The 11109-nt window shown below is 43.8% G+C and overlaps 1 protein-coding gene across 1 annotated transcript in view; it reads right to left on the bottom strand.

Moving 5' to 3' along the window:
- The window catches only part of si:dkey-1d7.3 (transmembrane protein 132D), an 83226-nt gene that overhangs the window by 63633 nt on the left and 8484 nt on the right, over positions 1 to 11109 (bottom strand). Inside the window, exons 3-4 of the mRNA XM_056587751.1 lie at positions 7443 to 7614; positions 3560 to 3703 (exon numbers count right to left, since the gene is read on the bottom strand). Of these exons, the coding sequence (XP_056443726.1) occupies positions 3560 to 3703; positions 7443 to 7614 (316 nt within the window). The remainder of the gene's footprint in view (positions 1 to 3559; positions 3704 to 7442; positions 7615 to 11109) is intronic.

The following is an 11109-nucleotide window of genomic DNA, read 5'->3' as shown; positions in this document are numbered from 1 at the left end:
ACCCCACACAACACACACACACACACACACACACAACACACACACACACACACACACCACACACACACACCCACACCCACACCCACACCACACACCCACACACACAGACACACACACACACACACACCATGATAAAGGCATACTGAGGAGACACCTGGAGGGAAATACACACAAAAAGACACATATACACACACACACACACCACAGGATGTAGGCACACAGCTCAGACACCAACAGGATAGCACATAAACACATGTGGCTGTGTTTAGGGTTAGTGTGTCTGGGTTGTTGGTGGCCAGGCTGAATGTAGGGGAGAATAGTGGAAAGAGATCCAGAGATAGAATATGACCCAGAATAATGAATTTAATTAACGTAATACGATAATACAATATTTAATATATAACAGGGCTGATCATATTGCAGAAGGTCTGCGCACATTAGCTTGTAAACTAATGCGTAAAAAGCAAATGTATTGTGGAACAATAGGAATTGGAAGAAATTGAGTTGCCTTCCCTAAAGTACATAAAAGGTACCTATATAAACCCACTTATCAAACCAGTGGCTCCATCAGGTAGTTAATGCACTAGATTGGGGAATAGAGTGTAGCTCTTGAGTAGAGGGAGGGTGTATAAGCAGGGGAGAGAGAGAGAGAGCGAGAGAGCGAGAGAGCGAGACAGCGAGACAGCGAGACAGCGAGACAGCGCGCACTAGAGACATTATATTATAAGCTAAAGTTGCAGGGAATTTTTTTTTGGAAATTGTTAATCATGAAAGCATTTCTGTGACCACTGTGTTTGGTCAGTATTTGTGGCTGTACCTGTTTTGTGGTTTTAATAAAACAGTAGATCATTGTGCAGGTGGACTAGACCAAGTGAGAATAATACACGTTGTTGCAGTGTGGCTTCGACTTTGTTGTTTTATTTGTATTTCTTTATGAACTCAGGTGTAGCTCCCTGATTTGGTGGTTCAAGCTTATTGTATTGAAGTTACTGAAAACACACATGATGGATGGCCCGAATCATCTTTTCTCCAAGCTTTTACCAGCTAAAGATTAACAAGGATTTACTTCAACTCCACAATGAATTTGTCACCGAGGGATGCGGTGCAGTTCCTAAACAACAAGGCACTTAGTTGCAATGTCTGCATTTCGGAGAGGAATAACAAGACACATTCTCCAATATGACTCTTTATCTCATCAAATGAAACCCACAGAACGTGTTCTGTTCTATCTGCACTCAACAGTCCCCCAATTCAATTCAATGTTATTTGTATAGCCCTTAATCACCATTACAGGCTCAAAGGCCTTAACATGCCAAATACTTGAATTGAGTTGAACAGTGAACCCAAAAGGCGGTTAAAAACGCTGGTCAAAAACACGGCCGTAGAAGAGACTATCGTTCACTAGAAATGTAATTCTCTATCCTCAAAGCCATCCGTATTAGGCTTACCTTATACAGTAATATTTCCGAATTCCTCTATTATTTCTTTATCTCTCTGGCTCGTTCTTTCCCTCACTATTTATGTCTTGATTTTTTGAGAGAGACAGACTGCCTCTGTCTCTCTCTCCCTCTCTCTGTCTCTCTGCCTAATGGCAAGCTCTCTTGCCCTGCTTTTTACTGCTCTACTAACACAGATCCATTACACCAAGGTCAGTGCTCAGAGCTTGAGCGCTGGGATCATCAGATCAGTCCTTAATGCCATATGGGGAGCCTTTTTCTCATCATGCCTTTCACTAAAGGGCGACCTAATGTGGGGTCATTTTAGTATGATGACCCTTCAGCTCTCAAAGTGTGAGCCATCGTGTGCTGCTGAGCTCCAGCCCTGTCACACGTCGTGGATGGCAAACCTCTCGAACCTGCAATAAACACATCAGCAGACAAACGGGAGATTCCCGTAATTGAAATAATATTTTCCAGAAGCAGATAAACCCTGCATTGATACAAACGGAGCTTTGTACAAACAGGGGCGATGTGTGTATGCTGTGGCAATATTTGTCTTGAGAAAGACGACTTTTTAGTCTCTGGGAATATTTGATAAGGCAATGAGAGTGTGAAGGACAGTGGCTGCTCCTTTTGACGAAGAGTTGTGAGAAGTAAAGCTCCACTGTTGGTCTTTATTGAAACGTTCAATATTGGAGACACGTTTTTCTTAAAGGGGAACAGACACTATCTCTTCTCTACTAAAAGAAAGTTCTGCCTCATATGTGCGTCGTGAAATGAATCGCAGTCCGCAGTTAAACGTCGGACCATTTACATCATTGGGGCTGCGTTTGTTTTCTCCAACGGTACAATCTGATAAAATGACATAAACGGTCTAACATCTCAACAATCTTTCGGCGGGAAATTGAGTCGATGTCGCTGTGTCTTTTGCGGTCATCATGCAGTCGAAGCAGTACTCACTTATAATAGAGAATAGGGAGGGTGACAGTGTGGCTGTGAAACCTTTAAGAAAACATTATGGGTAAATGGTGGGTGGACGGAGGTCACAGCGTGGCACTGACTGCTCGCACAAAAGGATCAGCAACACCGGTGTGGTGAGAGTATTCTGAGCACGCGATTGGGTCCCATGGATGCACTCAAATCATCTCTTGTTGCTCTGAGACCAGGGTACGGCAAATAAGTTGGGCTTTGGGGCCTTCTTTTAGCTTGTGTTTTACACAGGCCTCTGTTTTTAGAGTAAAGTCCACAATACACAGTCCTACTGGGACTGAAACATAACATTGATTGAATTTCCGCTGACCAAAATAGATTTGGGTTATATTTTAATAGAGAGCAAAGATATACAGCCATGAGTCATGCCCTCCTTTGCCTTGCTCTGTTAAAACAACGAACCGACAAATATGAGGTGAAATTCACGCTCCCGCGAAACAGCTGTGTGAGTTGTCAATTGAGCTCTGTTTAATTATCACACAGTTTCATTAAACCTGCACTCGATGGCTTACAACTCATCAGTACACACACTGCCTAAAAGCAAAGCCTAATAAACAGACTCTTTACTATTAAGTTCACATTATCTCTCCGATCACCAGCCACCAGTTGGATTAAAAGACCTCATTCAGACTATATTCATTAACCGCTGTGATTCAGTTTCTCAAACAGTGCTCTCTTTTCAACAAAACTAAAGCCGATCTAACCGTCTGATCTATGGAATACACAACAGCAAATAGGACATATATAGAGGTGTAGCCTACTTCATAGTAATAACAAGATCCTGAGGACGCAAGGGGAATCTCCAAGCAGGCATACCCACAAATCATGTTCAGGTTCAACTATAAACACGCATACATTCCTTCATACAGAAAGCAGATATTAATGAACGCCAATACAATTATTATTTATTATTACTATATTATATTATGATTAAAAATAATTATTGCACGTTTAATTTTATTACTATATTAATGAAATAAATATTAATATTATACATTTGTAAATATTGTTTTTTTGTCCTTCTAAATTGATGGCCATGGCAGCTAGCTAGACGCTACATGCTAGTCCCCGGCCCTTGCCTCAGCCCATCGGCTGAGCTGCGACCTGCTGACCCCTGGTGGAACCACTACCTTGAGCACGTCCTCCTCCGTGGACCTGCAGGTGGTGGCGTTGGTGATGTCGCTGACGGAGCCGTCGGCCTCCACCGCCATGACCCTCACGGGAACGGCCACCGCCGCGCCCGTCAGCACCGCCGTGTTCAGCACGTCGCGCCTCTGAGGGAGGAAGAGGAAAATGCATCCTTGAATCTCGGCTTGGAATCATCTAGAAGTAATCACTGAGTCCCCCTCTTCTACCTCTTCCACCTCTACCGCACCAAGCCGCTGTACGTATATATACTCTATACGTATATACACGCTATACAGTATATACACGCTATATACACGCTATATACCCACGTCAACATTTTATTGTTGTCATTGTATGACCGCTGTACTAACTTTGTTCCTCCAGGGGCACCCGGTGGCTCACCGGGTAGAGTGAGTATCATTAAAGGCACAATTCGATTCCTGCCCGTTTTCCTTTGCTGCATGTCCTCCCCTCTTTCTCCCATACCTTCCTGTCTATCTCACTCCATCATAAAGCATACAAAAAAAATTATAATAATAACATATATTACGTTTTCCTTTATAGAACGAGTGCTCTCTGAATACGACAGAGTGAGTACATAATGTCGTACAGAAGGCACTGCTCTCCATGAGCATATATTGAACCCTACAATTGCTCAGACTGGGTCCTTTGTGAGAACTCAGAGAAAGACGGGCAAGCGGTTGTTATCTCCGTGATACAGAGCATTGCAAGGACACAAAGGCTACAGTTGGATACGTCTCCACTTTTTGCTGTTTACAGGCCAAAAGGGCTCATTTAGAAATGAATCATCGCTCCTTTAGAGATGTATCGGTGAAGTTTGGCTGCATGAGCAAACAGGGGTTGCTCTCTGAAGCCCCAGCCACAGCCGAGTGGTGAAACCTTTTACAAGGCTAGCAAAGCTATGCACCCAAGGGAGGCTACAATGATTCATACTGAGGAGATTGTGGGGAATTGTTGTGGTACTCTCAGTATTTGTGAAAGAGGGATATTGTTCATCAAGGTTAGTAGAGATGATAGCTTTTGGCTGAAAGAGCTCTTGCGTTTTGTTCATTAACAAAACAAATACAGCATTTGCGCACTAAAGGCACTTAAATAGACGATTGAGTTAGGTATGTTTTTTATATGAGTCTGTATCTGTGTGAAGGATACACAATCACACACAAACGCAGACACACAAACATTAACCCACAAGTTAAGGCTACCTGTGCAACATGATACCTAGTTTAAAACATGACGTGATGGCAAGTAAAACCTGATGAACCAACATACAATCTGCGTATGCAGTCCTCCCCCAACACATACATGTCAGTGAATACAGTCCTTTACTGGTCCCATAACATCGCCACTGCTTCCACTGTAAACTCCTCCCCTCAACACACATGTATTAGTACTGCCAACTTGAAACATTGCTGAATAACCTCTGCCATCTGTCATAGGTGGATAGGTGGTTTATGTATTTTTTGTGTGTGTGTGTGTGTGTGTGTGTGTGTGTGTTGTGTGTGTGTGTGTGTGTGTGTGTTTGTGTGTGTGTGTGTGTGTGTGTGTGTGTGTGCGTGCGTGCTTGGGCTAGCGCTTGTGTACATGTGTATTTAAGACTCTCTAGCTGATCCCCTTTTTCCTTTTTTTTCTTCGTTTCCCTGCCAGTGCTTGTGGACTTAGCATGCAGTCGCCCTCGCCAGATGTTGCCTGTGCTGCCTCGCCTTCAGACAGCTGCTGACCGCAATTCCAACCGGACCTGCTCCAGTTCAGGGCCGCAACACCAACCCGACATAAGCTCACGGAAATCACGATGGAACAATAACGGGCGAGAATCCCGCTGTTGGACGCGCTACGCTAACACAGAGCAACCCGAGGGCTTGCATTGTTTTGGCAGTTTGGTTTTGTTACGTCATGATATATTAAATATCGTCAGTGTGGCCACGTCGACAAATAGCCACTTAACGAACGGACGCCACTTAACGTGCTCAGTGCTGCCCTGTTTGAGTCGTCATTAACAGTTTTTAATGATGATAAATCGAAGGTGAAACACTTGTAGAATCAACCTCAAAAGGTGTAGTGTGTAGGAGTTAGTTGCCTCGAGTGAGAGGTGTCAGATTGCAACCACTACCTGTTATACAGGAATCTCGCATCCACCAGCACCAAAAGGTGCTTAGCCCATGTAAGTGGAAATAAACCGTGTACATCTGAAATAAACCATGTTAACAAGGCACTTTCTACAGCACTGTTTCAACACGAATAACACAAACGTTGGCTCCCTCCTCTTGTCCAACCCCGGGAAGGATCACAGAAAGGCGAAGGGCCCAAAATCCGGAGCCAAAACCTTTCACTGGTCTTACAACATTAGTATTGACTGTGGGAGGGAGAGTCCTCTGTCAGACCTGCTTTCAATCTTGTGCCAGTGCTAATGGTTCCAGTAGGGACCTGGTGTAGGGCACCTGCAAAAACAACAGGTACTCCACATCCCCGCCCCCCTTGACCTCCTTGCTTGGCCCTCGGAGGTTCATTCTCAGCAAATGAAGGGTGTCGGTTCACCGCGACTACGAGCACACTAAAGACCAAAGTATGCTACTCAGACTCGGTAATCCGACTCCGTAACGACGGAGGCCCCTCGAGCATTTGAGGGTCACCTTCGGGATGTCGGATACTGTCGGATGCCGCCCGATCGACCTTATATGTTGACTACAAACCATGTAAATAGTGTTGCAAATAAACTTCCAAAGGTTTTCAAATCTTATTTGGTGTCTTATTGGTCCTTAATTTGCAAAGTAAACAATGTGCATAGTAAATAAGGTCCAAAGTCAAACCGGGAAAAGTGATTCCGGAAATTATTTTGTTTGAGGACCAATCACAGCCCTTGCCGTCTCTGTTGCGTCAACGGATAGTTAAAAAATATTGGATGCACATGTAAGCTACGGGGAGGGTCTCCGACAGGCTCTCGGGCAACGGAGAGGGCTCTCCGTGTGTACGTATAGCACTTTACGGACGACTATCAACCGGCCTAAAGAGGCACAAACTATTGTGACACAATAGTGAGGTATTTTGATAGGATGTTAAGGTGAGTCACACCACCTCATGCATTGGTCAAGACTTCTCAGTAAGTTCTTGACTAGTCACAACTTAATGTTTAGTCTGTTTGAATTTGTTTTTAGTTCAATTCATCTAACTTTATTTGTGTAGAAGGTGTCAAGTGCCTAACACAGGATAAACAAGAGCCAACGACAAGTCAATGTCAAACACTTTGTCTGGCAGAACCAGCCTTTCCTTACGGAAAGTCTGTGACACAGTGTTGATTAACTGTGTCAAGAACCACTTAGTTCTTGATTAATATCCAAACGCAACAAATCACAGACCTTACGCCGGGAACAGTGCCTCTTAAAAAACCTGTGGTGCAACAAATGTGATTTCAAATAAGATTTACAGGTATTGCTCTGAGGTCTAACACAAACACAAAGTAACACTTTACAATAAGAGCACAAAAAAACATGTTAATTTATGCTAATTCATTCAGTAATAAGTATTACTATATAACATTAGCATAGGGGTGAGGCAAAGGGTTAGGTAGGATCTCTTAACTCTTTCACTTCAACAGAAAAATCTTCGTAAGACCCTCATTACTGCTTCTACAAGAATCCATAGTTAGCCATTTTGTTTTTTAGAGATTAGTAAAACAATTACTCGAGTCTCAAAATACCAATCAATCCCAGCAACGAATCGAATAAACAAACAATCCAGCAATCTAATAATTTTCCAACAGAATATTTCACAAACAGATGAAGCTAAGAAATCAAACGACAAATCATCCAATGGGCCAATAATCATTCAAACCTCTAGTGATCCACAGAGAGCTGCGACCGGGGTGCTCACCTCGACCATGGGGGCCAGGCCCACAAAGTCCCGGTTGGTGGTGTAGATCCTCATCAGCCCCACGTCCCTCTGGTTCCCGGGCAGCTCCAGGTGCCAAGAGATCATCTGGCTGTCCGCCCTCTCCCACACGTCTCTGGGCACGAAGTCCAGCTGAAGCACCTCCAGCAGGCCCCTGGTCAGGAACCATAGCGGGAGTGGGGGGGGGGGGGGGTGCAGGCGTAGGTTAGGAATACAGGAGTATGACGGCACATCTGTTTTTTTAGTGTGGATGATGGCGTCCTGGTTAGACTGATTGAACTCTGGGGCTGGGCGAGGGGGCTCAGCTGCTGCATATTAAGCAATCAATGGGCGCAGGGTGGGACCAGCCACCTCCACACACTCTCCTGGAGGGCTCCATTTACGTCACCTAGGTGGAAGTGTGGCAGCCACCAGGGCGGTGTGTAGGATGCACGTTGCTCCACTGGTGCACGAGTGTAGTGTCAAGCGACAGAGCAATTTCCTGCTGCCCTCACAAAAGCAGGAGATGACACACAGTGCATGGCTGAGATCCACTGAGTTCTGGCAGCGTCTAAGCGTGGGTTCACTAGATGGTCTCCAACCCAGTGGTCCATCGGCTGTTATTATACGGGAAATATATAAATAATTAAACGCAAATAATGTTTGTTTTCTCAAAAATACCTTGGAAATTTATGATAAAAAAATGATTTTGTTATCGCAAGTCTTTACGGATCTCTGACCTTTAATTAGTATTATTTTGGCGACCTTCGGGAATTGTGTTTGAGAACTCCTGCTCTAGGATGTTATCCTTCGATCCAATGAATATTACAATAGACATTGTAAGGCAGCACAGGCAACATTTAAAATGCAAACCGCATTGCATCCAGTCTCATGCACTTATCCTCTGTAGACCATAGAAGACCAGATAACAAAATCTAACCTTAATATCCCAGGATATTAGACTAAATCAATACTTTCAAATTAAGTTGACTCCCTCCCCGTAAATAGAATAAAATGCTCTTGAATCTCCAGCGGAAAGGTATTACAATTGACATTGTTTTATGATGCAGTTGGCCTGTGCCGTGTGATGATGAATAAGTTGGGAATTCCTGTACAATTGATAAATCCACTGAACTGATATTGGTGTGTCAGTGCAGTGTGTGTGGCTAGGGCCAATGGACCAATGATGATTACTTTATAGCATGAGGGGCCAATGACTAGTACTGTAAAATCAAGATGCCTTAGCCCTGCAAATAATAAAAGATGAGTTTATGGCAGAGTATATATGGCTCAGTTTGTTTGATATTTATTGCGTTTGAATAAGAAAGGAAAATAAATGGATATGGTCTTTTCATCCCAAGAGGTACACAAGGTGTACAATGTTCACACACACACACACACACGCACGCACGCACGCACGCACGCACGCACGCACACACACACACACACACACACACACACACACACACACACACACACACACACACACACACACACACACACACACACACACACACACACACACACACACACACACACACACACACACACATAAACATAATAACACACATACACACACAAATTAAGCATGGCAAGAATTGGTCTGTTGCATCTTCAAACATTTTGGATGAACGAATAGAAAATCAAAGTTAAGAAAAATGATTGCCCCATTGCTGTCCCATTCTCAAATAAAACAAGATGATAAAAAAAAACATATGAGGTCTACAACTTCATAGCAAATAACCTCATAACTTCTCTGTTAAAGGACACATATAGGAGCTCTGAATTTAACATAGAAGTACTTCTGGATCCAGCCTTAGATACATGGTAATAATTATAATCCTGGCAGGTTCATGGAACTCCTTTAAACATATGGACACATCTGGGCCCCGTTTCCCGATAACGATGGATCCACGCTCGTACAATCATTCTCACGATGGATCTTGCGATCCATCGTCAATTTCTTTGGAGCGTTTCCCGAAACTCCTCTTAACGTGAACGCGCATTCGCTGCACTCACGACGTCGTAGGATTGTAACTGTCTACTGACACGGTGCTGAAATGGGCTCCGTAGGAGGGGGAGACGCAGGAATGTCGCAGGAAAATTGTGTTAAAAAGGGTTAAAATATATCCCCATCATGGACAACAGCAGAGTAGCCTACGAAAAAAATAGACTGCAATTATATGAATGCTAAAGACATTAAAACACAATTGATTAGGCTTAAACCGACATATATTAGTCCTAATCCTGAATGCACTGTGCGTTTCACGGCATTTTCCCCCCTTAAATAATTCCTCTTCACACCTGTGAATAACCCGGGAGACGTCCATGATGAGGAATACAACGAAGCCCACCGTCTGGCCCGGTGCAATCGTTGAGCGCACGATCGGGAGGTGGAAGTTGCGCTTTAGATGCCTTCACAAGTCAGGCGGAGGGCTCCAGTTTTCTCCGGCCAAGTCATGCGCCGTGATATGTGTGACGGCTCTGTTGCACAACATTGCAGCTAAGGCTGGGGTGGCATTGCTTGAACCGGAGGACGTTGAGGACGATGACGATGAGGAAGATCGGTGTGAGGACGGCCTCCCTCATAACTACGCGGCTGGTTTCATGCACGTCGAATAGTGATTGAGACTTTTTTTTAACCCCCTCCACCCTCCCTCATGTCACTAAACATTCCCGTCAACGTGACCAATCCCCACCATATTCCAGCCTTTTGCCTGCTCCTTTGCTTGTTTTTTATAATTTTATTTTCTTATTTTTTTAATTTCTTTTATTTTCTTATTTTTTTTAATTTCTTTAATTTCGTTATTTTTTATTTTTTTTAATTTGTTTAATTTAATTTATTTTTTACATTATTTTATGCTACGTTTTATGAGTAGCCTATGTCAGTCTGCACAAATCCCCCCACTTTCTCTCACACATTTTGAGTGCCCTGCCTGCGCAAACATTTTCTGGACTGTCCCGTTTTATTTTGGCCATTTGAACATCTTTATTAATAAATTAATGAATAATCTTTATTAATTACCAACTAAGAACATAAAGGCGCAATGCGTTTTAATAAAACGCATCCAATAGACGGAATGTCCGATGGTGTCGCCACTGAGGCTATAGCTGACGATGCTCTTAGCGTCCTACGAGTACCTACGAGCACCCCTGGAGTACTCGTTAGCTACGAGCGTTTTCAAGACGTTCGTTCCCCACGATGCTTTCGGGAAACGCGGTGAAAACTCTACGATGCCCTTTCGACGCACTTCACGATCCACTTAGGCTAACGACGCTTTCGGGAAACGGGGCCCAGATCTGCATAGATTTCTATGCAGAATAGAAAATGATCATATATACGCCTCATTCGGAATACAATTATCTGTTCGGCATAGAATTCTATGCCGAATAGAAGAGGTGGTGTAGTCCGTTTTAATCTACATGTATACACTTATTCCGAATAGATTGGGGTTTAACTTAGAGCAGCTGCAGTAGTTCGCAATTGGTCCACTGAGCTCCGTCTGTAATTATATGCACACCGAACTTGACCGCTGTCAGGGAAAGTGGAATTTGTTGCCTGATTCACGTCTTGGTTACCACTCCGTAAGTAGTCCGGTAAGCGTGTCCGGTTGCTAAGCGACGGGACATGGGTGTTTATTAATGACGCGTTCGCGTATCGTAGTGTCCG

The sequence above is a fragment of the Gadus chalcogrammus genome, chromosome 4, assembly GCF_026213295.1.
Source record: "Gadus chalcogrammus isolate NIFS_2021 chromosome 4, NIFS_Gcha_1.0, whole genome shotgun sequence".
NCBI classification, from domain to species: Eukaryota; Metazoa; Chordata; class Actinopteri; order Gadiformes; family Gadidae; genus Gadus; species Gadus chalcogrammus.
The sequence above is the reverse complement of the archived record's forward strand: the minus strand, read 5'-3'. Positions and strand labels throughout refer to the sequence as shown.